The sequence below is a fragment of the Colossoma macropomum genome, unplaced genomic scaffold (assembly GCF_904425465.1).
Source record: "Colossoma macropomum unplaced genomic scaffold, Colossoma_macropomum, whole genome shotgun sequence".
NCBI classification, from domain to species: Eukaryota; Metazoa; Chordata; class Actinopteri; order Characiformes; family Serrasalmidae; genus Colossoma; species Colossoma macropomum.
The window spans coordinates 23,133,288-23,161,074 of NW_023494795.1; the positions used below are offsets into that span (position 1 = coordinate 23,133,288).

A 27,787-nucleotide genomic window follows, 5' to 3' on the forward strand; every position below is an offset into this window, starting at 1 on the left:
TCTCCTATTAGTTACGACCTCAGAAGCTTAACTGAAGGCCTAACATGTCAGATCAACTACTACCGTTACTAACAACTGACAGAGGAATCAGTTAATCAAGTTTTGATTTACAATGGAGAGGAAAACATCACTCTTTATACTCTGATACCTCTGTATCCTTGATACTCCTATTTTGTATGACAAATCTAAGTATTATTAACAATCTTTTCTCTTAATTTAGACAAAATGCTTTATCTGCGGAATCGGGAATGACTACTTTGACACCACACCACATGGCTTTGAGACTCACACCTTACAAGAGCACAACCTGGCCAACTACCTGTGAGTGCTGCCAATTCATTACTTCTTCAGACACATCAGTCATGCTCTGAAAATCTGTTTTGCCTTACTGAGCCATTTCTGTTTAGTAAATGCTGTAAAATGTTCAAGACGTTAAATTCACCACTCTGCAGTATGAAACCTTCTTTGTGATTCTCTTGACAGATTCTTCCTGATGTATCTCATTAACAAAGATGAGACTGAACACACGGGTCAGGTGTGTACATGCACTCATCCAGCTACAGCAAAAAAAATTATAATCACTTTTACATTTTATCAAGGTTGCACAACCATTCATGCCACTGTTACTAACTATGTCTACAGGAGTCTTATGTGTGGAAGATGTATCAGGAGAGGTGCTGGGACTTCTTCCCTGCTGGAGACTGCTTCCGCAAGCAATATGAGGACCAGTTGGGCTAAAGGGAGTAATTACAGCCCCCAGCCCAAACTATAATCAGATCACAAACCTGAACAAGAACCTCAAACTAGCTCTAAATCACATGCTGCTTACATTTCCTCTCAATCATTCAGAAACAACATGACTACATGACATGACTAAGAACTTGTTTTGGATAAAAACATCATGCCAAAAGAAACACAAAGACGCAAAGTCCAACCTGCCAAAACATAATGTACGAAATTTTAAAGACTGCGGTGGTTCTTTTGATGTTTTGCTGCCTTTTTCATCTTCTGATGCTCAGATGTTGCACAGTGAGATGTGTGAATAACCATTACAGGAACACTTCTTCCAAAAACGCTGACAAAGAATGAGCATGGCTGTCAGGACAAGTTAGTGTAATCACTTGCATAATGCTAACAGGCACCTACTAGCAGTCATTCATTAAAAGCAAATTTAGTATTTTTGAGTGAAGTATTCCTTCAACATGAGATATTTGACATGCTGAGTGAATGTCAGAACATATATGCACAAAATGTACTTTGTTTGTATTCACTGAGTGCAGAACTAAAGATTTAAGCTTGTCTTGGGACAAAAACTGATGTATGTGCAATGCCTTTTAAGATGGCAAACCAAACCACAGGATGAGGAACACTGAATGCAGAATATTTATCCTTGAGCCCATTAGAATAGTTCATCAAGTCAAAGTGCCTTATGACGAAACCTATGCAAAACATTGTGCCCCTTCTCGTATGTGTAGAAAGCCTGTATTTTAGTTTAGAATGACAGGCAGTCTTACCTGGATTAGTTTTGTGCATTTAGTTGAAATTGTTTTAAGTACAGAACACAACTGCTGTTATGTTTGGTTTCTTTTTAATCGCAGAAACATGCTTGGCTGAACATCTCCCACAGCATTAGGAAGTCAATAGGAGAATCCGATACTATTACAGCAACAAATTTATTGAACTGAAACAAGACAAAATTGTAAACCACTATTGTATGGCCACTTGTGCAATGTATTTAATTTTCAGGAAGGGGAAAGACTAATAAAGTGAGCAACGCAATAAATCCCATGTCATTTACTGCACTGATTCAAGGGTCATAAACCACGTTGGACTGATTTTGGAAAATACTGTACACCTGTATGGACAGTTTCTGAGGACACTGGTCTTCTATTAGTTTAACGCAGCAGCTGGCTGATAATAAGAAGACAATGTTGCTTATCCAGAGATTTTAATGCTGATACCAGCTCAGAGATGAGCTGTTATCAACAGGGCCTCGTATGTATAAGCCTTTAGTGTAGTCCCACTGTCTAGACCACTAATCACCTTTCACAGCTGTGCTTCAGGAGATCATGCTGTCTAGCCAGCCCTCAAGGTCCTCTTCTGTCATCTCCTGTTTTACTGAGGCACTTTCAGGCTTTAGCTCTTCTGTTTTCTTCCTCTCTGCTTCTTCTTCTGCCTTCAACTGGTTGACTTCAACCACCTCTTCTTTCTTTTCTTCAACTGATGCTGATGAAACAATCAAACTTCAACAACAAATCTTGAAACAAAAAGATTAAATTCATGATTAATAGTTTTTGCTATTAACCTTCCAGGTTGAGCTATTAATACTCACCCTTTTCTGGACTAGCTGGCTCTTCTGCTGGATTAGAGGTCCTGGGCTCTGCTATAGAAAGCTCTGTGACAGGTTTCTGCAGACCTAGGAGAAGATCCAGCTCCCCATCAGCATCATCTTCAGGATTTATGACAGCAGCACAGGCCTGAGAGGATGTGCTGGTTCTTACAACAGGCTTGACAGGACAGGAACCTCCCAAAGCTGGCTCTCGACTCACGTATGGTGGGGCAGGAGGCTTAAATCCACCTATAACATTAGCATCAACTTTGTGCAGCACTCCTACTGAGGGAAGTTCTACTGGGGTTGTCACCTGAAACATTAAAAAAAAAACAGTGAAAAACAGGAAAACAGTACATGTTACAGATAGATTACTTTAACATCTGCTGTCTTTTTGTTACCTGAACAAGATCAGCTTCCAGGTTTAGCCTCTTGTGCAGTGGGAGTTCCTGAAGAGACTGGGCTAAAGCTTCCAGGTCCACAGAGAGAGCAGGCACCTGTAGAAAGAAAAGTCAATTAGAACATAAGTAATAAATCATTACTATGCTCTGTTAAGGTTCTAAGTTTTTTTTAATTGTACATTTGTTTAGCTCATTATGCAGACATTAATGCATTGATTGTGGTTCAAGCTTAGTGTTCAAAAGTATCTTCTCCATTGCATAGATTAAAGCTGGTCTGGTAAAATGTCATCTCCAATGTTTCTTCTGAAATCAAGGATTTGAGAGTTTGACTCCCCTCTTTTGGTGAGGCTTTACAACAGATGTTGGAACATTACTCTGTGAATTTGATACCATTGAGCCACAAGAGCATCACTGAGGTCAGGCTCTGATGTTGGATGACTAATAAGACAAATTTTATGATTTTTATGAGTCACTTTCCAAACCTCAATTCCAAAAAAGTTGGATCAGTATGTGAAATGCAAATAAATAAAAAAAATCAGTGTTTTGTGAATCCACTTATACCTGTATTTAAACAAAAACAGTGCAAAGACAAGATACAAGATACTTTTATTAATAACATTCCACAAGCAACTGCAGGGATTTTAGGATTTTCACCCTTTATGGTGCATGATGATATCAAAACATTCAAGAATATGGAGGCCAAGGCCAACTTTAAAACCGGTATATTTCTGTGATGGATATCACCACATGGTGTCAGGACAAACTGTCAATAAATTTAGTTCATCACTTGCACAATCCACAAATGCAAGTTAAGACTGTACTATGCACAGCAGAAGTCATATGTCAACAACGTCCAGAAACGCTGATGACTTCTCTGGACTCCGGCTCATTTGAAATGGACTGATGCAAATCTGATGAGTCAACCTTTTAGGTTATAGAAAAAATGGATGTGCTGTGTCATGGTATGGGGCTGTAACTTGCACATCTAGGAAAGCAACTTTAACACTGAAAGATAAATATCCATGCATTCTGGAGCAACATATGCTGCCTTCTAGATGACGTCTTTTTCAGGGATGTGCGTGCTTATTTCACGCTTATGACAACACCAAGTCACATTCTGCATGTGTTAGCTGCTAGACTGGCCTGTCTGCAGTTCAAAACAGTCACCCACTGAAAACGTGGCACATTATGAACCCCAAAAACAACAATGATCAACTGGTGTCTTCAATCTATGAACAATTATTAAGTTGTTATAAACGAAAGGTGTTGTAACTTAGTGGTAAACATGCTCCTGTGCCTAAGTCTTTAGAACATATTGCAGGCATCAAAGTTGGAATAAGCATATATGTACAAAAGGAAAAAAAAGAATAAGAAGAAAAACAATCCTCCATCAGGAACAACAATTTTGTGTTTTTTATACAGGTAAAACAGAGTGTAAGACTTCCTTTTTATTTTTCGGTTTAAGACCAATCTAATAAACATATAACATATAATAAACATTTTTATAGTCTTTTTCTGTTCATTTTTACCAAGGGCTCTAATAATTCTAGAGAGCACTTTACTCACTAACGCTAATCTGAGGTGTTTTTTTGGTATGTAAATGTACATGTACCTGATTAACTGCCAGTGAATCCATTTCCCAGTCCTTTTCTTCAGAGAAGCGAAACTGAGTGAAGGAGTCTCCTAAAATGGGAAAATGAAAAGATTTATTAAGCAACAAGTGGCATTTTTTCATTAATAATTGTGACATACTGCTGTTGTCAGAACAAACTTCGCATCTCCATTTTTGTAATTTTTCAGTTTTTGACATAATTTCTGTGTAAATTTCATGACGAATGGACCAAAAGAAATGGCTCAAAATCACTCAGTCAAAAGTCTGGTTACTTTGATTTACATTAAAAGTACAGCATGTTTTTTTTAACTTCTCCTGTAAAGTTTTCATTTTGGAGACACAAGGTTTTGTTCCGACAACAGCGATATACTAAATCACTCAAGTAAAACACTTTCACATATTACACTTACTACTAACTGGTACCATTTGACTCAAATGTACAACACTGAGTCTTTCTTGGGTTCTTCTTAATATACAGTTGGTTCACAAAATAATGTAATAAATACACCCATCTGTATCTATAAGAACAGTGAGAACTGAACAGTCACTCTGGTTGCTACAGCGACTTCTTTTGCAATGCAAAGCCACTTCAGTTCTGCAAGGCAGCAGCGAGAGACGACAGCAGAAGAAAGACACAGCTGGTGTGTCAGGCACAGCTGTGTGAGTGAAGACGAAGAGGGAGCGCAGACCACACACTCACTGCCCTGGCCTCAAAAGCAGGCTTTCAGCTACACCTCACTTGCCAACTGCAGTTGGTGATGTAGCTAATAGATGCACAGTGTGTGAGCAGGGGGTCAAGTGGAAACAGCACACACTCGCTTTTGTCTTTCTAATGTTTCTTCTTCACATCACGACAAGGTGAGAAGAAGTTTAGGGGCAATGAGTTTTCAGCGACCATTAAAGCAGCAAACAAACCAAATTGGTGTCAGTGAAAAATCAGAAGAATTGGCATCCTACCAAACTGCAAGTTGTTTCTTAGAAAAAAAAAAATCGTAAATTGAGCGCATGGAAATTTCACAGTTTTGTTATTCATCAGTGTTATCTTTGGTGCATCTGTACAACCAAGTGAGTGTAATACTGTAACATCCTGAAAAAAAAGCCTCAACCGTTTTTAAGATTAAATCTTTTCTTAAAACACATGCAGTTTTAACTAAGATTCAGACATTCATCAAAGTGTTCTTATCTGGGGTTTGTTCTTAAATAAGAGCCAAATTTATACACTCAAGAGCACAAAGGGGAGAACAATTCTCCAGTTTAAAACACGTCAAGAATCTAATGTAGACTTTTTCTTAGGACCTTTCTCAAAAACAAATTTAAGAAAAAACTTATAAAAGATATTGGTGATTGAAGCCCAATGACACTATTAATTTGGGAACATGGCAGTCCAGTACAAATGTGGATGTAGGTATTTTACAGGCCCATTAGTGTAAACAAATGTTCCACTCCATGTTGAATTTATAGATATATTGCACTGTGCCTTTGCTTAACACTACTGACACCACTCAAAAAATAAACTATACAAAACATAGTTAGTGCAGAAGCATTTTATACACTGCAAAACACAGCATAAAAAAAATGTTACTTTAGAAAAATTATCACACTACACAAATCACATCATTATATTCTTCAAAAAAAAGACATTTTGTTTATTTCACATTTTCTTCTTTCCAGTTGTAATTTTAATTATAAAGCTTGCAGCACTGCAGCACCTCAAACTCCACCTACAAGCAAAGCCATTGGCTCATGAGCCGCTGATCTACATGAACTGAGGTGTGCTTCATGTAAATGAAATGAGGTGCTGGTAGGTTGCTGCCTGATTCACACACTGAAGATGATTTATTACTTGCACTCAAATCTCTGTTTGTTTTAAGATTTTTTCATGAAGCAGACAAAGTAGTTTGTATGTCACTAAAGGCCATAAATTTGCTCTCTTTTTGCATAACTCTGATGAATAAGGAACACTTTCTTTCTACAGGTGGAAAAAACACGAGGCATACTGCCCGGGCTCTATTTTTTTTTTCCTTGAGGGTTTTGGTTGTACATCTCCCTCTTGCTAAGCAAGAACAGCGTTGTAACTGTTATATGCAAGCAAGCTATTGTTTCAATACATATTGGGAGAAAGTTGTGCCAGAGCCAGTATAAGGGGAACCTGGCAGCTTCCTAATTCTGTTATATCAAAAAACATCACAGCAAAACGTTAGCCTCAGTAAACGGCATGAATGGAGCTAAAAAGAAAAATTAAACTTGTATCTAACCTTCTGTGTGGGACATTTCTTTAATTTTGGAAAGCAAGAAGGATGTGTCCAATTCAAAAGGAAAACTGTGACCATTTTATGCATAAAAAATGAGTTGCCCAGAGCACTAAAACAGTGAGCAAAATGGATCTCTTTGAAAACAATATACTTACCTTATACTTACTTATACTTAAATATACTTACATATAAATATATCATTGTTGTTGGAACAAAACCTCGTATCTCCATTTTTGCAGTTTTTCATTTTTTGACAAAATTCGAAAATGCCTGTTGTCCTTTACATTGTGTGTAAATTTTATGATGATGATGATGATGATGATGATGAAGACGAAATGGTCCAAAAAGTCTGGTTCCATTGACTTACATTAAAAGTAAAGTATGTTTTTCCATCTCCTGTAAAGTTCTCATTTTGGAGATGCAAGGTTTTCTTCCAAACAGCATTGATATATTTAAATATATAAACCTATAGATGCCTGCATAAGAAAATAAAACAGTGTGTATAATAAATAATAGTATAATAAATAATTACATAATTACATAACAGTTACATGTTGAACTACTTTCACATTTGATTTACATGCTGTATTTAGAGGTTAGAGTTTGCACTTATTTGTTTTTTCCTAAAAAAAAATTGCAAACAACAATTCATTAAATTTAAATCATAATAAAATATGTCCTCTATTTACAAACACAAATGTGGTATTGATTGAAAATCTGCAGCTGAAATAAAATTTCTCAGCTTCTTTCAATGAGTTACAAGTGAGAACTAATCAACATAAAATTACACCATGTTTTTGCCATCACCTGTGATGACTGCTAAGGAATGACGAATGCCAATACTGTCACAGAAATCTCTGTCCAGCCACCTAGTGAGCGACAGCAGGAGACAGTAGATGAGATTTAGAAGCTGTTATTGAAAAGTTATTCCAAAACTGCAATGATATCCGCTAAACTGCTACACAAGGGCCAACATCATTCAAGCCTGCTGCGTACGTTTATGTCAAATTTCACTGACAGGAAATTATTTATTAGTGAATCTACGACAGCTGTCAGCAGCATGAGGGTTTCATGACTGTTGTGACTCATGACTAAAAACTCAAACTCAGAAGACTTTCTCTTATATCCCAACCCATCTCCCTTAAGTATAATTTCAACACTGAAATAGCTTGCTAGCTAACTCTTCTAATGGTCACGCTGGTTTGTGCTGTTTTGAGTAAATGGCTAACAACAATGTATCATCATGCTGACCACATGGTGCACCTAAAGTCACCTCATGCTTCCATTTTTTCCTGCCCCTGTCGCTGCTAAGACTAAACTGAGGAAATCAATCATTTTATCATAAATACTGCAAACACATATTATTCTCAAAAACATTATTACAATAATTATCGCCATTATTTTATCATCCAGGCCTAGACATAAGCTGACTAAGTAAGCATCTTCAGAGCATTACTGTATAGTCTGCAGGCCAAAAAGAGACACTGACACATAAATATGAAAAGTACAAAATGCTGATGACCTATGAAATGATGAAGGCCCCTCATTTCCAAGACCATTAATCGGAGTGCAGGCCATTTCCCCAAGCTACCCTCACTGTCATTAAACAGAACCCTATTCAGAGAGGCTAGAGACTGTTGAAGGAAACAGCTAGTTAATTTGCTTTTTGTCACGGCTCTTAAACACAAGTCAAGCCCAAAGCAATTAACACAAAGCAACTCTGGAACAGACTGGGCCGTCAAAATAAATCACTCAGCGCTAATTGCAATTATTTAAAAAAAACAAATCTTAAGCCAACCATGCATGATAATAAGACAGTTATTTATTCCAAACATCCAAAGAAATTTGAGGTGAAATCTGACAGTGAACATGCTAACACTATTCCTGAGAGTAAACTGAATTTAAATCATTAATTTGCACACTGAGTAGGATACTGAATATTCCTCTGTTCAGTCTGGATCAGTAAGCCAGTCTGAGTCTCCGAGACTAAAATAAAAGCAATGCATGTTCACTTCTGTTACAGGTAAATCTGTAATATAATAATACAATCCATATTGTGTCAGTGGCATCAGTAGTTTAGATTAAATCATTAATTAATGGTATTATAAAGATCCTGAGACTTGTGTAAAAAAAGGAACAAATTACACACAGCACACTGAAAGAACTCATTAAGTAGGCCAATATTAATTATATATCTCTGTGTTCAAGTTGCTTGAAAGAAATAAGCTTGAATATCTAGTCCAGAGAATATGTCTGGGTGGTACTTTTCCCAAAAGGTTTTCATCATAAGCCAAGCTCATGCTTTGATCTGCTAAAAGAGGTGGTTTCTCATTCAACATTTAAGCAAAGAAAGAAGCAACTTTATATGCGATGTCCTAGGCTCAAAAAACTACAGGCTTATGTTTAACTGATCATTAAGAGGTAGAAATTAAGGGTACACTATATTATTTGCCAACAAATGGGAACATGTATTACTTTTACACATTTGATGTTTAAATTGTGGATGATGATCATAATTGATAATTCAGCACCATGTTTCTATCTTGTGCACACACTGATGTAAAAAATGTATTCACTGCTGCTGAGCCTTTCCATTCTTTTTAACTTACTCTAATGAATAATGTTGTGGACAACACCATCACCAAGATCCGTCACCAAGATCACCAGTTTTAGGCAGAAACACAACTGCTATGCCAAAAAGAGTATTCCACAGGAAGACTCCGTAAACCCAGCCTTGCTCAGGCTGCATACTTAGTATTTACAAAAAATAATGTAAAAGTTTAAAAATAATTGTCATTTTTGATTTAGTAATGAGTGAGTTTTAGCTAATCTTAACTGCATTTTGTATATGGATAATAGTATAAACATTTCATTTAAAATGCAATAAAGTAAAACGGACATCGCCATCAGCCACAAAAAAAAATGTGTTAATTATTGGTTATCATAATATACCATAAACTCCATATGAGTACATTCCCTTTAGAAATGAAGAGTTTCAGTCTAAAATACTGTATATCCATTTGTAACAAGTTTGGAACAGATATGGTCAGTTCTCTGAGCAATTACTCTATTAGCAGCAAAGAACCTGGCTGGTATCTCAATTTATACAGGTCAGGATTTGACCCAGAATACTCCTTGAGGTTAAATAAAAGGAAGCAGTCATGTCTCCATATAAAGGTAATGGAGTGCTGGAAATGGGATGGATAAACATTTGGAGATTAATCAAGGTAATTAAGGGAGGATTAACCATCAGAGATGATATAATAATAACTGGATCCTAACAGGAAAGTCTGTCCACTAGGCGTTAGAATAGCCGAAGGCCCCACAATACAACATTATCACGATACTTAAGTCACAATACAATATTACTGCGATTTTAAACATACTGCGACATACTGTGATTCATTACCTTTTTAAACTGCAAATACAACCACCAGGTTTTTTGTAAGAAGTCTCCCATTCTTGTGCTACATTTTGCAGGAAGTCTGCAATGTTTGCCCTGGTGTAACGATTGTATACTGCTCTAGTTTGGAGAACGTGAGACAATGTGACTATAACAGAACATTGTCTTCACATTGGAATCCACTGCCATTGATGTCCACACATTGCAAGTTAATGTAATGCAAGTTAATCCTTTCTGCTCTACTCAAAGATTCCTCAACTTAAAGCTTCAACTTCTCTGCTTGGGTACGGTTGCGTGGTAAAAAAAATGTAGTCACATACCTGGGTTCTAGTGTATTGACAAAGTAACAAAGGCCTTCGTTTTCCAAAACGCTGTATGGATACAAGTCTTTAACATGAAGTAGGTGATGGATTGTGCCATTTTCTTAGCTCGCTCAAAACTGGAAGGTAGCTTAGTCAAGTTGATTTTTTCGGTGGAGATCATTTAACTTTGGCTTTGCCATCAACAAACCAAAAGTTAGCTTCTGAGTCGCCAGCCTCTCATTTGAATTTTCCAGTTCCACCTTAAATGGTGCAGCAGTTAATTTCTGGTGCCTAGGGCAAAGTGCTTCAAGTACTGTGTTACGGCTCACTAGAAGTCCATAATTAACAATCAATTAACCACAATCATCCTCCTCCAGTCCACCTTTCACCCCAACATATCAGCACGAAACACAATCTTAACAGCTCTAAACCTGACTTTGAAAACAACTCCAACGGAGGGATGGAGAAGAATATGGAGGAAACACCAGTTGGAGAATGGATGAGAACACCTATGTGAAGATGCTCTTTGCTCATGTAAGTCTTTGTTTTTTTTCCTAAAAAGTGTTTATACAGGTTTTCTTCTTTTTTGAATGGATCCACCAGTGCTAGGTTTGCATGGTAGGCTACTATCTGTTGATGTCTCTAATGGGTAGTCTCACTCCTTTAGCTTTAGCTATCTAAACATGTGGACACCCAGGAGTCACCACACCACAGCAACAGTGTGTGCATACTAGGTGGGCAATATGATCACATTTTATTGTTTTATTTATGTTGTGATAAATTTTGTTATCCTGATAAACAATATACTTCCTGAGCACTGGATATTATTACTACTTAAAGAAACAGGGATATCATCAGTAAAGCATAATTGGTCCTGTTTAATGGGATTTAGTGCAGTGCAGAGTATAAAATGTTAGATAAAAATTATTGTAAGCACAATTTTTGATAGCAATTTTTCACTGTTGCACTACTAGTGTATCAAAAATAGTGATACGTCTCATGTACCGTGAAAATGTTTAATGATGTAATATCTTTGCCATATTGCCCACACATAGTGCTTACTGCACATAAGTACTTAAGTGGCCATAGCTCTGATTTTGTTATGCATTTTAAGTATTTAAAATCACTCATACTAGCATGCTAGGCTAAATTATAATTATATTTAGATTCTACATATTCAGTCATTTGTATTACCTCATTCTGAAGAAATTCCTTTTGATTGGATACTTCAAGCATTAATTGGCATTACCTGCTGTCAGCTGCATATTAACATCCAATGTCTATTTGAACTGTTTCCTCAGTATTTGTTATCATGTGTTTGTCACACCTCTGTGTTGTCTGTCACTTTATAATTATTGCCCACATCTCATGTAACACTGTAACCCTGGTGAACCTCAATTTCCTTTCTGTCATGCACATGTACATAATGGACATGACAAAGCAGACTCTGACTGACACCCATGTACTTTTCCAGGAGAAAAGGAAGTCATTAGCTATCTTAAATGGATTAAGGGGAAGGTTAGGCACAGGTTAATATACCAGCACAGAAGCAGGAAATTAGGGTGTCAGGATACAACTATCCAAGACAGGGCACTCTGAAAAAGACCCAATCTTTACTCTTCAACATATCTTATCTGAGAGGATTAGCATAAGCATTACATTCTATGCGTTAATCCAAGAGAGATAAAGTGTGAAGACAAACTACAAGAAGTGGTCTCTGCCTCCTGTACACAACAATACAACAACAGAACGTGTGCAGTATGACACACTTGAGGTATAATTGCTGCTCTCACAGAGCTGATAATGTGTCCGAAGACCACAAGTTAGAACTATCAAGTGGAACTGACAACATGCAGTTGGATAAATAACCTGCCCTTAAAAGGACTGTTCCACTAGACAGGGCTTAAGTACAGAGGAAGGCATAATGGCCCATTAACACTGCGGTTACAACTCTTACCCATCAACAGAGAAATGACATTCTGTCACTGTGTGGGCAGACAAACACGCAGATGTAGCCCAATTATTTTCACTGTTGAGGAAGGATGATAAATGCACACACAAACAGGCTTGTTTTAAACAACATCAGGACGTGGGGCCATCTATATGTCCCATATATGTTAGCACCTATACGTAATTAGAATTTTCTAAGCCAAACCCCAAACAAAATCGTTTTGCCCTTGCAGTTTTAAATACATGACACTTTTTTGTGGGTCCTGACATTACTACATTTGTAGATTACCCCTGTTTTTCTTGCCTTTCCTGCAACGTACAGACATTTGTCCTGAAAATGTACAAAAACAAACCAAAAAACATGCTCACTTAGACAAGCACAGGTCAGTGCTGCAGCAAATGTGTTTCTGCATCATAAAGCTTCAGTATCTCATCTTGTTTACTTCCTTACAAGAACGATATGATTTGTTCAAGCTGGGGTTGATGAACTTAACTGATCTTTAAGATCAGTATTGGTCAACATATCAGTATTTGCTACTTCACTGTGCAAAAGTCAGAGACCACCCATCGTTTACTTACTTTCCAAACAATACAGCCACTAAATACAACTAATTTATTTTTCAGTTATTGCTAAAGAGATTAGATATAAGATCATCCACTTGCATAAGGATGGGGAAAGACAAAGGTAAATAAGTGAAAAAACAGGAGATTTCAAAGCTGGAATTTAAAAAACCTTAACAGATACTGAGAAAATGGGACTCCTGACAATTGTGCAAGACCTAGTAGACCAAAACTGTCACCAACAGAAACCTTCTTAAAGCGAGACACAGAAAATCAAGCTTCTCTCCTGCTTTAGATGTGAAAAAAAATTACAGGTGTTTGTCCATCGTTCCACTGTGAGACGACAACTCAGTGCTATGAGTCTGTTGTGTAGCTGTCAAGCAGCTGTTACTGCAAAAAGAAAAAAAAAATTGCTAATCAAACAAAAAAGCTGCTGTTGGTCTTGGAACAATAAACTGACCACCCCAGAGTCCAGACCTCAGCATCATGGAATGTATTTGGAATCACTTGGATCATCAGAAACAGAAAATGCAACCAACTACTAAGACTGAACTTTGAAGGTGTGGAAAAATATCTCTGCAGATTTCTTACATTGTATTTAGTTGTTGAGGCTTCTGTGTATGTTTTCTGCTTCTTCCTTAATGCTGAAAAATGAATAACTTGTAGTTAATGGCCGTTTTGATTGGAAATGGAACATATGAAAGCTGGTCTCTTTTGCACTGTACTGTATGTTAAGCCTGATCAAATGTCTAAACTTTTATTTTACCCTACTGCACTTTACTCATGCCACAACTGTAGAGGTGTCATAAAATCACATTATCCAAGACTTGTGCTAATGAGGTGCAATTTCAGACACATCTGCTATGTGGAACTATTTTAAAGAGAAAGATGAAAACAGCCCAACAGACACTTTCCTGCAGTGCTAGTGTTTGGCTGTAGTGGCTGTTGTAGCTAAACTGGCTGCAAATAAAATGTGAGTGCAGGTTACTATGCATTTAGTGGCAACACTAGCTACATACTCAGAGCTCATTTCAGAGCAACTTGATACACACACACACACACACACACACACACACACACACACATACATATATACATATATATATATATATATATATATATATATATATATATATATATATATATATATGTATAAATAAAATATACGCACAACAAATATGAGGTGATTTTACTGTCAATTTAGCATATCCTACCTAAACTGTTTAATCAAGTATAATGTACAACGTGTACTGTGCGTCTGGATTATCTACAACAATACAAATACTGGATCAGATTCGATCAGCAGATAACTTTCTGCAAAAGTACTTCAAAAAACAATGATTTAGACATTTCTATTAAAAATAATGCAACTTCAGTAGACAAGTTCATTAGTTGTGACTCATATAAAAGCAATAAAAATTTTATTAGATGCTTCAGGAAGTGCAGGGCAGGATATGCAGTGAAATGCTTAGCTTGTCTAATCTGGGAAACTGTGGTTTAGTTGAGCTGGCTGAGGTGCAGCTACTTTAAAGCAACCTGATGTGTGTGATGGAAGGCCCAGCTGGCAGAGCAGACAGAATCAGGGCTGCAGACCACAGCCTGAAGGTTGAGGAGCTGAGAGAAAGACAGGGGGGGAATGTGCTCTCCTACAGGGGCGCTGCCACTGACAATCAATCACAGTACCTTTTTCTCACTGCAGGACATGTGGAGGCTCAGACGTCTCAAAGCTCAGCTGACAGTGAAACAAGGTCAGCCATGGCACATAAGGAAAACTGAGTTAATGACATGAACTCCTTGGGCATCATATAGAGACTGAAGTCCATGGGGCAGCAGTACAGGGCTTCAGACAAAGGTCAACACTGCCTATTGCCCTATGCCCCTGGCCACAACATTTCACATTTTAGCCACTAAAATGCAATGCCTGTGGGCCAAGTGCCCTCAGAGATTTTTTTGTTTTTCCCTTTTTTCACAAACTATCAGAACAGCTGGATTTCCAACATGTTCTTAATTACCCGCCATTAATGACACAACAACTGCTTTTCGCCCTCTGTGCAGAATCCAAAGCCTGTTTGGTTGGACACAGAACTAACAGCACCAAACAAGATTTTTCAAATTTTGTCAACCGTAACAGAAATAAGCAAGAAACTATATTTAATAGAAAATTACAGCCTAAACAACGAAACATAATACTATTTTTTCAGTATTTATTGTGTTTTATTCTTTTCAGGAGGAGTTTTTCAAAGAAATCTGCAGGGTTATTTTTTTCTCACCTACAAAGTTCGATCTTAGAAGTTGGTTGCATTTTCTGCTTCTCGGAATCCTGATTCCAAATCCATTAAATAATGCCTCAGGGGAGGTCAGACCATTGTTTTGAAACACCAGTAGCATCTTTCTTTGATTTGCATTTTTTTTTGCAATTGCATTGAGTTGTCTTCTCACAGTGGAAGGATTTTTTTTAGATCTGAAGCAAGAGTGGAACTTGATTTCCTCTCTCTCAAAGTTGAAAGCTTTAAGTACTACTTACATGATGGGGAGTTTTGGTAGTCTTTTGGCAGTCTCTTTTGTAGGCTACCAGGCGGTCATGAAGATTATTTCCCCCCAGACATTCTTACACATTCATGAATATCCACCACTAATAACTAAACAACACATTTCTCACCCTCCATGCAAGATTCAGAGCCTGATAAGTTAGACACAAAAATATTTTGATCACATCAGGTTTTGTCAGAATATCAGAATAACTATAATAACTATAATATTAATGTTATTACTGTTATAGCCAACGTGACAATTTCTTTCAAGAACTGGATTATTAAAATATGAGTTTATCACCAGTGTCAGTGCTGACAATGAAAGATCACAAAATGGTAACTAGATTTTGAGAAGGAAGTGATGTTCTGTTGAGCAGATCATCGGTTCCACAACTGCTTCTTTACAAAACTACATTATATTGAGAAGTACGGCCGCAGTTTTCATCACAAGCACTGTAAAAGTGAAATGATCTTCAGCGATGACGATAACAAACCCACAGTGCCGAATGAGCAAAGCCTGATGAAGATGGAGGTGGGTTAGAGGAATCAAATGATAAAAATCTTCAAACTGGCTATGAAAAATGAGGATCCCTCATTTGGATCATGTCATTCATAAAAAAGGAGTGGATGTGAGGGACTCCTCTAACTCTTCTAGCAGAACGCAACATGTGACTGGTTTTTGGTACTAAAGCATACTTTGTAGTTACAAATACAATGTAAATACGATAAACATGTTTTAAACTTGTGTCCACAAGATCCACTGTACTTGTGACCTGAGTGGCCAGTGCAAATTTTTATATCATTCCCCACTGGCTACAGATATAGAGATGCAAGAAAATGCCAACAAAAGCTGTCACCATACATCTATGTCCCTCGTTATTAGTCCTCCTGGGTACATTATATGCCTCATATCCTCCATTACAATCTCATTATGATCAATAAACTTTGAGGCCTGGAAATCTTGGCCAATATGACAAAGCCTTACATAAGCCATTTCCTGTCAACTTGACTATAACTTGATGTAAGATGCTAGCTGCGAGTAGCCCCGGGTGGTCTGTTAGAGTCTGTACACTGTCCACTACGCCTCCACTGGAAGGCCACATGCTTATTGATACAAATACACGCATTCACACACACCAACACCTGTGCTGCCAAGGTCAAAACACACAAAAGCACATAGCATGTAGAGCGTCCAGTCTCAGTCTTTGTGTAGCTTCTGCCAACCTTGATCATTTTCCACCCATATAGTTTCATTATCCATTAACTGTGTGCACCTGTAATCTTAATTTCTCCTCATTGATCTGCTCAAGGTTTTTTCCTTTGATGGTCAATGATGCAGCTAATTACGATGATGAGCAGCAGGAAAAAGGACTACGCTATTGAAAAAATAGTCATTATTACACACAAAGGAAACGAGAAAGAGGATCTTGGCTTTCAATCTTTATTCATCTTTTCTCATTTTCAGCACTCTTTCATCTTTAACTGACCTAAATGGAATGCTCAAAATGCATATTATTTTTTTTCTAAATGCATGTCTACATGTCAAGCGATACCAACACAAATCAAAGTGGCCATTAAATACAAGTTATTCATTTTACAGCACCAAGCAAAAAAAAAGCAGAAAACATATATTTAACAAAATAATTACACTGAAGCCTCAAAGAATATTTTTTCAGTATTTAGTGTGTCTACTTTTCACCTTTACAGCTTTTATTCTTTTCAGAGGTCTTGATTTTTCTTCCACACCTCTAAATTTTAGTCTAAGAAGTTGGTAGCATTTTCTGTTTCTCATGGTGCAAGTAACCCCAAATACATTCAGTGACGTTGAGGTCTGGACTTTGGGGTGGTCAGTCCATTGTTCTGAGAACACCAGCAGCTTCTTTGTTTGATTGGCAAATTATCATCTTTTTTATCTATGACCTTTTCTCAGTAAGGGCTTCTTAACAGCTACACTTCCTTTTCGACTCATAGTGTTAATATCTAAGCAACTTGTACTTATTGGGCGTTTTATTGGTCATCATCCCACTGAAGATGAGAATTACACAAAAGAAAGATTCAACGGTCTGTGTAAAGTTAAAATCTACCAAAGCTCTTTATACATGCCAAACAGATAACCGTCTGGTTCAAAGAAGAGTAGTTCATGTGTTCCTTATTTATCGGCCTGCCATACTTATCTTTTACACACATATACTTTTGTACACATACATACATACATACATACATACATGTATAAACTTGTGATATTGACATATCGCTTGAGTTTCAAAAAAAAAAAATGTATCTGATTTATTAACAAATCTAGCCTAGAGCAAAAAGGTTTCTGTATCGAAATGGGGCTGCAATTTTAATTACAGCCTATATCAGTTTTAACTGTAGAAATTTAACATGGAGCTTGTGAGCCACCTGTAGATGAGTTTGACCTATCAAAAGCAACCAAACACCCATGTGCATGACAGCCACAACTAACTGGTAATCAGGCATACTATTTTGGTCTTCTTGGCCAAAATAACAGGCCTAGACCTCAGTTTACAGAAATAATTGCAATTTAAATTGGTGTCACATTATTAGTCAAAAACAAGTCACAATTAGATATTTTACCCAAATTCAGCCTCAGTCTTGCCTGAAATATCATAATATACATAACTGCTTATAGTGTAACATAATGTAAATTGAAGTAAAGTAGGCAACATGGATACAACAGCAGCCAATTGGAGCCTAAAAAACACCAAAAACTCAGGGAAAGCATACTAGTGGGAGCTTTTCCGCTGGCTGTATGAAAATACAAATAGTCTAATTTTGCATACATTTGAACTGCAATTTTGCAAGCTTTTTTTCTGGGACTAAGTTTAACAGAATAAAAAACAAAAAATGCAGTTTTGTCATGTTGATGGCTAGTATTTCTTTTTATAATGTAGCAGCAGAGTATTTTTAAGTACTTATGAAATAATTAATTAATTAAATATAGCCCATTTTTAAATTAAGGGAAAACAGCTTTGATATCAGGCAGCTCAAGGTTATAATGTTGGTTAGAAAAGAAAAAGTGCCATTTCTAGCATAAACACTGACATGCCTCGCCACCTTTCAGTTCCCCTCCTCTTCAGTCTCTGTCCTCTCTCTTGCCTCCTCCTTTTCCATCTCAGTTCAGCAACTGCATGTTCACTGTCCCAAATCATGACGAACAGCCCAGCCCCCATGGGAATGACCTACTCCCTGCCACCCACCGCTACATCTGTGTATGGCAGTGCAGCCACACACACATACATGAATGCACAGCAGCAGCATCTCCTACTGCCAAGGAACATCGGTGTCTGCTTAGAGAACATCATCTTTATTCTTCATCAACCTGAAGAGCATCATGCCCAAAGTTCTGGCTTAGGAGACGCATCTTTGCAGTAAGGATTAAAACTATGAAGTGCGATAAGGATGTTTGACTGGATGAAATGACGGTTTTGATGGACTTTGCCAGGTGAACAGTTTAATGAAGAACACAGTTAGGAGTGTGCTTTCTGCTGCTGAGATGGATAGGCTGGCTGATAGGGGTCATGACTGGACAGTGACGACAGTGAGTATTACATACGTTCCTAAGTACTTTATTGAGTACTTTGTAGTGGCTAGCCAAGAATGGGCACTTGAGGGCTTCACAAGACCTTCTGAGAAAGATTCTAACCTTCTACATTTCAAACCAGTTTTTCAGTCTTTAATATAGGAACAAGTCATTTGTATAAATGTAAAAAATAAATGGTATTACCTTATTTGAAGGAACAAATATTTGTATATTTTGTATATTTGTATATTTTTATTTGTTCTTTGTTGTGTAAAATGTAAATCAGGCATTTTTAAATGGTTAATTCACTACATGTTAAGGTTCAATCAATATAACCTGTATTTAATAGCACATACCTGGAGGTTGGTTATGTTAAAATCAGAATTTTATTATTAGTAATAGCTGCTATAAAATATAAGAGCACTTTCACTTTACAGAATTAATTTAGGTGATAATGCATGCTCAACAATTTACAATACAAAGTCTAAACAAAGTGTTTATTGTGCATTATTACAACCACAATTGCAATTATGCAATTATTAGTGTTTTTACACAATAGATTATGAACCAAATTATGCAGAAATAAACACAGGTGAAAATTAATAAATCTTACAGCATAGTGAATACACCATTTACAAATGTAATTTGGGCTTTAACGAACAAAGAACAAGACCTATATATACATATATAACTCTAAAAAATAGAAAAAATAGATGGGTGTTTCCCTCAATTTTTAGCACTACGTACTACAACACAAAGTGAGTACTGCAGGCAACAAATTAACAAAAATGGACAAAATCTCATAATTTAAGCTTGTCTTGTACAAAAATACACAATCAATGTCAATGTTCTTCATTTTTTGTGTACAGATATATTTCTACATCCAGGACACTACCAAACCACCCTAGGCTTTAACACTGACCTTAAATAAGGTTTTAACAGCCATTATAAATTTAAGAATACAACAATTTCTTAGTCTTTTCGAATGAGAACGTTGATATTTCAAGGAACAATTTATATAATTAGATTACATACTAATTAGTCAGCTAAATCCATCTGAGGTGAAGTCTCAATCCTACAAGAACACGGTACAAATACAACTAACGGGTTCCAAATTCTGAGACAGTATAATCAATGGAGATGTTTCCTTCAGTTTAGCCACATTCTGTTTTCAAAGCTGTGTGGGTGTCAGGTCTGTTCAGACGCACTAAATAGCCTCAGCCATTAAGCAGGCCATTGTCCTGCGCAAACTACCCCTAGCAACAAGGCAACAATTACAGCTGCCCGGCTTAGATAATACTGCTGAAATGTAAACTCGTAAACTGAGAGACTGAAATTTTCCATCGCTAATTTAAACGCTGATCAAGGAAGTGACAGACGGTTCGAAACTGCCAACCTTGTCCGATCGCTTTAAATTCCACTCTGAGAGTCTTAAAGGGAGCGACTTACAGCATGAATCACTCTGTGAGGTGACACCATTTAATTAAGGTCCCGCTGATGGAATCAGAGAGCAGCATTTCCTGCTAAACGGCCCAAATGTTCTCAGTGTAAAAGAACATCACGTCTCCGTCTGATGAATTCACCATTTTTAGAGAGAAAAGCCAGGCAGTCGACAAATGTCATGTGCAGCACAATTCTAATCGTAACATGATAAGGGAAATAAAATCTGGGGGAAAAAATCCTGTCAACAACGAAGGTTTAACAGGTCAACTTCCTGACTCTATCACCTGTAAAAAGGAAGACTGATGCTGAGGTTAAAGCCTACCAGCTCCCAGTAGGCCTACCGTAATTACTACATAATCAACTGATCACAATTATTTAAATGGATTGCAATTATTTTCCCCAGTTATATTTCACTCCTATGCTTATGTCACAACAAACAGAATGTGAACTGGGTGTGTTTTCATTAGTTGGGTTGAGGCAAATGCATGTATGGTCTTATGAAAACAACAAAAGTTCTCACTTCTGACTAAAGCTATAACATCTTGCTATAACAGTAGCTAATATACATATAACACAGAGGGCAGCAGTGAGTAATGTTTGTTTTCCTTGAGGTTGAGCTGTGTCTGTCTTCTATTAGGAACTACTTGTCAAGTTAACTTGACAGCCTTCATTAAAGCATCATATTAAATAAAGGGTCTACATATTGAAGGGAGAGAACTCTGAGCCTGTGTGTACATATACCCCAAAATAAACAGAATACAAGTAAACACAAACCCAACCCTCACAGAGCTCAGCCCAGGAGCTCAGAAAGGGGAGCTAGCCTTGGACAGTCAGGCAAAACATTGAAAAAAAACACTGTGTCAAGTTTATGACAGAAAACATGAAACATCACAGTTAAGTTTGACACTAAGGCATTAGCATTATACAGTGTAGGATCCTCCACTGGTGTTCTCCAGAGAGTTTGGGCAGAGGGCCCTTGTATATGAGGCTCCAAGAAAGCTGCATGATCTTAGGAACAAAGAGATGTGCTCTCTATTGAGAGTCAGCCCTTCTGTCCTCAAGAACAGCTAGGGTAATGCACAATATGAAATATATATAAACAGCACATAAGTCAGTCCACCAGATGAGGCACAGGTATAAGGTCGAGTTATTGCCCTCACACAGACAGATTGGAAACACCATACTCAGTCAGTCTTTCCTGATAGTCTATCCAGTGTACATTATGGTCAGTGCCCTCAGGCTACACCAATCTATCCTTTAAAATATCCACACTAAAGAGGTTTATCAGGTCTCAGTAAAAGGATTTCTCCAGTCCAATGTGCACATGGAACCTGAATTGCATTCATTCAGCCCTCAACAGGTTCCTCATTAGATTCCAGACATCATCATGAGATCTAGATAGATGTCTGCACATACTGCCATTTTACCTTGGAATCTCTCTTTGCTGCTGTGTGTAGAATATGTTTTACTACTAGAGATGTGATGATAAACAAATCAATGCAATTTCTGATGTTCAATAATTTCTTAAAGTCTTAAACTGTCTTGATTCTACAGAGCTCTGATTATAAACTACACAGGATGGTTCATCTTATTGAACAATTTGTAAAACACAATTTTTTTTCAGTGGCTGTTTTGCTGTCCTCTATCAAAATCAGTGCCAAAATCACATCCTCTAGAATTTATAAGTGACCTCAGATCACATAGTCACCTGGGCAAGTGTGCATGCACAGAATAAGCCCCTCCCCCTCCCCCTCCACAGTTTCTGTTACCTGGTAAATACCAGTATTTGACCAGTAAAAATTGTATTTATTAAAATGACTGCAAAAAATTATTGTACAACCACTAAATTAAATTCCTGCAGGACACAATGTCCAGCAAAAATATTCACCCAAAGTCCATGTAATCTTGTGCTGATGCGTCCCTCTGCTGTTCTGCATATGGATAGAACCTATGAGCTGCTTCCTTTTAACCGCTCCTTAGTTCAGTTATTGATGCTTTTCAAGTTCAGTCTTTGCACCAAGATATTTAGCATACGTAAATCTCCTGTTTGGATTTTATGTATGTATGTATGTATGTATATATGTTTATTTATTTATTTATTTAACTAACTATGTCTTACCACCAAAGCTTCCACAATTACTTTTTTTTTATCATAAATGCAGGTATTTTGTCAGGAATGTAGAAATACACTAAAAGAAATAATGTAGTTTAGTCTACAAGCCAAATTAACAATTCCATGCTGGGACTGGCAAAAACCAAAAATCCAAACGCATCCACAAAGCATGTGCAAAATAAATCCCAGAGCATATGCTAATTATTCATTGCAATAAAACATAGAAATGTGAGTGAGTTGCCATTCAAAATGTCGTCTTCCGGTTTAAAACTAGCTTCAAGAGAGCTGGAGGAGATAGAGTTTTTAAATTCTAACTAGACCACATGCTAACATGTTGAGAAACGTATATGCTGTTAATTTGCTAATAAACTTAATCATGGACACCTTGACCAGCACTAAAAATTCCTAACAGAAACTCCACTCAATCAATTGAGCCCCTCCAATGAAAACCATAGATTACACCCTTCTTTGAATTATTAGTTATTTTATTTTGTTTTACATTAAGGGCTGTACTACGCTTTATTTACATTTTAGTTATTTTAAATACAGGGCATCAAACATCGTCATACTATTCTTATATGACTTTTATGTTCACCTATGTGTTAATTTCATATGGTAGCAGAAGGATCCAAATATGATATTTTGTAGATACAGTGCACTCACATTCCTGACCCTTAATTATGACAAAGCAGTCTCTTTGCCAAATATGTGAGCACTAAAACCACTTCATTCTGCAATGCAGAACAACCAACACGGAAAAAGCTCTTTATAACCGTGTAAAAACACACTGTTTTGCTGGAAATGGATAAAGAGTTCATGATATGTACTATTCCAGATTTCATAGGTAGCTCAGTTGCCACAGATAACGGCAACACATTACGCCTACATTCAATTAAGCCGACTGCACTAGGGAGAGTTGTGGTTTCATGCTTCAGGAGATGATTAATTGTTGGTGTGGGATAAACAAACAGAGCCAAATAATGGAGAAAAATAATCACGCTGCTGTTGGTGGGTATGAAATCCTCAACAACAGCTTCTATCAACATGTGGTCAGTTTAAACAGCTTTCTACCAGTATGTGGTCAAAAATCTTTAAGTTCTAGCACTAGTATCCATAGGAAATAAAACAAAACAACTTGTGCAATTAGCTGATACATCCACACTGAAGAGGAAAATATAGCTTTAATATACAAGATAATATATGAGATGGCCAAACAACATGAGTTTTACTGCATTTAGAATGTGTTTAGTTGTGCACATTAAGGGCTCAGAGTATGGAGACTTGTGAACCAAACCTGACCTGGCCAAAACAAATGGCTGTTAGCCAGGTAAGCTTTGCCAGCGAGCCGCCAGAGGGAGTGCAACATCGCATCACTCTGCTGCCTAGAAAAGCCATCACCTTAAAAATAGATGACACAAATAGACCTCATGAATATCAATATGCTTGTCAGGGAAGCAGATTAGGGAAATGAGAGGCAAATTAAGCAAAGAAAAAAACTCTCTCAAGAGAGCAACGCAATGGAAACTTGTTTTGCAGTAAAATAGGATACCAGATGATTAAAATAGATGATAACTGAGTAGTGTCCTAGTAAGGATCAGCTGTAGTTTTGTTTTGCTATATTAATCTGCATCCTGTTCCCTGACTTTATACAGTAGCTGGAGTTAGAGAGTTCAGCCAAAGATTGTCCTTGTCAAAAATTAATGTAATATTTAAGATTAATGTGATAAATTACAGGTAGCAAATCTTCACCCCTAGTGTGTTCTGTTTGCCCCTGTGGATTTGTGATGGAAGTGGAATTTGTATTCTTCATTAGAGACAGACTTCCAGTAAAAAGTTCTCTCATGCAGCCAAGATCATCTATGTAGACAAGCCTCTAGAATATTATTTGTAAACAACATAATGAATGAATATATATTTATAATGAATATATTTTCATTGCACTGCTCTGTGTAAACTAAATGGAATCATGCAGAATGTGGCTGACACACAAAAACAGCTGTGTAGCGGGCTTGTGGTCGGATAGTGACCAAACATTAGTCACCAAATATGAGATCTTGTTAGTTCAACAGAAGTGGTAAATTAGCTGGCAGCAGGTGATGGAGACAGCAGATGTGCAGTACGGTCAGTTAACCCAGACGAGCTGTCAGTTTAAGTAGGATCCTCTCACAACAACAAGTTAACAAGCTAAAGTTAAAGATAAAATAAAAATCAGGTGAATGCGGTCAAAATATTCCAGCAAAAACTGAACCTTCATGCAGGCAATGACATTGTTTACTGTATGACAGCTCAGGTTATTACTGTAATATCACAGTGCTAACATTTCCTAGTTTGCATATTTGGTTACAGTACACCTAGTCTTACACCTATATACTGAAAAGGCAAGCTCTTTTTCTAACCACACCTTAAAGAGTCCATTTAACGGAAAACTTTAGTAGAATTTTAAATAATGGAGCTTGATATAGTGAATAAACACTGCAAAAGTTTAAAAACATACTGTTTAATCCCAAGCCAATGCAGACCACATATGGAAACAAGCTGCAAAAACAGCTTGTTTTATTTCTTTAATGTCACAAAAAACTGCACATTTACATATATCCACCCATTCAGCCTAAAACAGCTTAGCTCAGTTCATTCATATTTACAGTGTTTGAGTCTGGACTGCTTTCGGAAAGAAGCACAGTACAGAGCAGCCAATTAGAACAGACCATCAAAAACAGCCTGCTTTATTCCATGGAATAAAGAGATGTTGGAAAATGTACGAATGAACTATGGCTGTTAAATTAAATAAAACTACACTAAAGTTATAATTGGTCCAGCTGGGGGAAAATGTAGGACATGGATGCTTTAAGTCTGATTTCAATGTTTCAGGCCCAAGTGATACTCTGCCTGGAAATGTTTCCAGCTATTCCGAGTTCACCAGAGCGAGAGTGGGAATCGGACTGGTTCTGACCAGCACAGCCATATAAATCTGTAAACATTCACAACAAAAACCAGCATGAATAAAATTCTCATTTTATATCATTGCATATGAGTGTGCCTAACAGCTATTTCAGTATCGCAAACTGGCAGAGCAATAAACAAAAAATGACTCACCCAGAGAGGAAAAAAGGCTGTATTCTGTTCTCCATGAGTTCTGCCTCTATGAGACTTTAACAGAGTTGAGCCATTACTTTTTCGGTCTACTCTTTGAGGCAAGAAATCACTGTAGACAGATCTGATGCCATTCTATATGCATTACAACAGTCTTTGACTTTTCACTTGAATCCCAGTGGCACTGATTCTGTTGTTACAAATGTTTAACATTTACTAAGCAAGTGTAATACAAATGGATTTCAAAGCATGCCAAAGATCCTGAGATCATGAAAAGTTTCTCTCATACTAAAACTTGCTTACTGTGTTATCATTTATTATTGTACATTTCTGTGGATATCACAGAGAGCAAAAAAAGACAACGGAAGAACTTGTGATGACATGTCATTACCCCTCACCCTTGACAAACCTGTGCGGTCCCATTCGAACACTCTTCCACATCAGATCAAACTGTGTTACAAAAATAAAAACACTCTCAGACTGGCAGCACACAGCAGGGCCCAAATTGAGAGGACAGCAAAAACAATCCTAAATTAGCCCTCTCTTTTAGTCGATGGTCTGGCTGCGCCATCTCGGATGCTGCCACGCAGCAGGAGACTCATTTTAAAGTGATGAGCAGGTGGAAACAACAGCTCTTACCAGCTGAACTGAGGAGAACATGGTAGTCCGTTCCTCTCTGAACTGGAACACCATCATTTACTTCTTCTTTCTCCGATTCCTCATAACGGTCCCAGTTAGACTCCAGCTTTCTCCTGGAGTAAATATCTGGCATCTCTTCTTCAAGGTTTTCTTTATTATCCTGCTCATCTTGACCCTTCAAAAGAAAACAAGATAACATTACACAAGTCAGTCACACTAATTGTAATTGTTTATGTTTTTGTTATGGCTACTTAGTTTAGCTCTGTATGACAACAACCATGTTAATAGCACATTAACAGGGCTATTAAGGCCCTTTTCTACTTTGTAACATATTATAACGTCGAAATGTCACATAATTGAGTAGAAAAGGCACACAATAGCGCAGTCAATATAGTAGGAATACGTTTAATGTGTTACTGAACCTACTAGACTTTCAATTGCATCACCTGTCCAGCAAATCAAATTTAACTTCTAGCTATTAATAAATAACTACCTACATGTACATTACACTATTCATGCTGAAATACAGTACATTTGTGGAGATGTTGTGATCTAAAGAGTAAATATAAAATAAGTAAATACAATTGTTATAGAACACAGAAATTGTTGTAGAATCTGGTAGTACAGAGAACCAGGTAGCACAGACGCTAGTACACACAGTCGACTAGGGGCTCGTGAGAGTGTTCCAGTGAAGACTGATATGAAACCAGGATATAAACCAGGACCAGAAGCTGGTAGTAACTAGCTACATTTACTTTACATTTTAATTGTTAACATTTACTTACCAACTCATTTTCTAGGTTTAATTATATTGTTATCTTGGTGACAGCATCTATTTGAGACTTGTTATTTTAGTTTAGACTAGAGTGAATCAGAAAGAGAAGAACAGATCTTGACAGCTGCTGGATATACTAAAAAAGACCCATTGCAGGTCTCTATAGAGAGCTCTGTATGTCAGAGTTTTTTTTAACTCCTACTTAAGTTGTTTTTTGGAGAGGTAGTCATTCTTTCACTAACGTAACAACACTTATTTTGAGTGTAGGTTCAGGATACTCTACACATCATCTGCATTCTGCTAGCAGCACTGTCAGCCCTTTTAAATCAGACACGAGCCTTAAATTCACTCAGGAGCTTCAAACAGCTTCGTCAAATAAACAGCAGTAAAGGAGAGAGCTGCCATTAGTCAACCTATATGGATAATGAAGAACTGTGACAGTGTGTGCAGAAAACCGCCATCCCTCACTCTCTCACTCTCTCACCCTGTTAAAGTCTGCAGCGCCGCCGTCTCCGCCGCCTCGCCCTCTCCCACGGTAATGGTCCCTTCTTCCTCTTCCCCGGTGATGGCCACCTCTCCCGCGGCCTCTCCGCTCTCCTGGAGCCCCGGTGTCCTGCGCTCCTCCTCCGCCGCCTCTCCTCCACTGTCCGCCACGGGCTCTGCCGCCTCTGCCCTCCATGACTGATGTGGCCGAAGGCAAAGCGGCGTGGTTAGAGTGCAACACCAGAACTGTTGTCACAGGAAAAACAACCCCCAACCTAACTACAAAGAAAAGTTCCGACTGAAGAGTAGCCTGAGCTTTAGCCAACTCGAGTGCGAAAACTTTTCTCAAACATCAGAGT

General features: G+C 37.5%; 2 protein-coding genes across 2 annotated transcripts in view; one reads left to right on the top strand and one right to left on the bottom strand.

Moving 5' to 3' along the window:
* Nucleotides 1-1,774, top strand: part of ryr3 (ryanodine receptor 3) — a 117,491-nt gene extending 115,717 nt beyond the window's left edge. Inside the window, exons 101-103 of the mRNA XM_036581904.1 lie at nt 221-321; nt 484-535; nt 643-1,774. Of these exons, the coding sequence (XP_036437797.1) occupies nt 221-321; nt 484-535; nt 643-738 (249 nt within the window). The 3' untranslated portion in view covers nt 739-1,774. The remainder of the gene's footprint in view (nt 1-220; nt 322-483; nt 536-642) is intronic.
* On the bottom strand, nt 1,572-27,666 carry aven (apoptosis, caspase activation inhibitor). The gene is made up of 6 exons (XM_036581905.1): nt 27,430-27,666; nt 26,171-26,345; nt 4,343-4,413; nt 2,731-2,826; nt 2,333-2,642; nt 1,572-2,226 (listed from the first exon to the last, which is right to left on the bottom strand). The coding sequence occupies exons 1-6, from the start codon at nt 27,622-27,624 to the stop codon at nt 2,060-2,062; spliced, it is 1,014 nt and encodes a 337-aa protein (XP_036437798.1). The 5' UTR covers nt 27,625-27,666; the 3' UTR covers nt 1,572-2,059.
* Between the last annotated feature and the right edge of the window lie 121 nt (nt 27,667-27,787).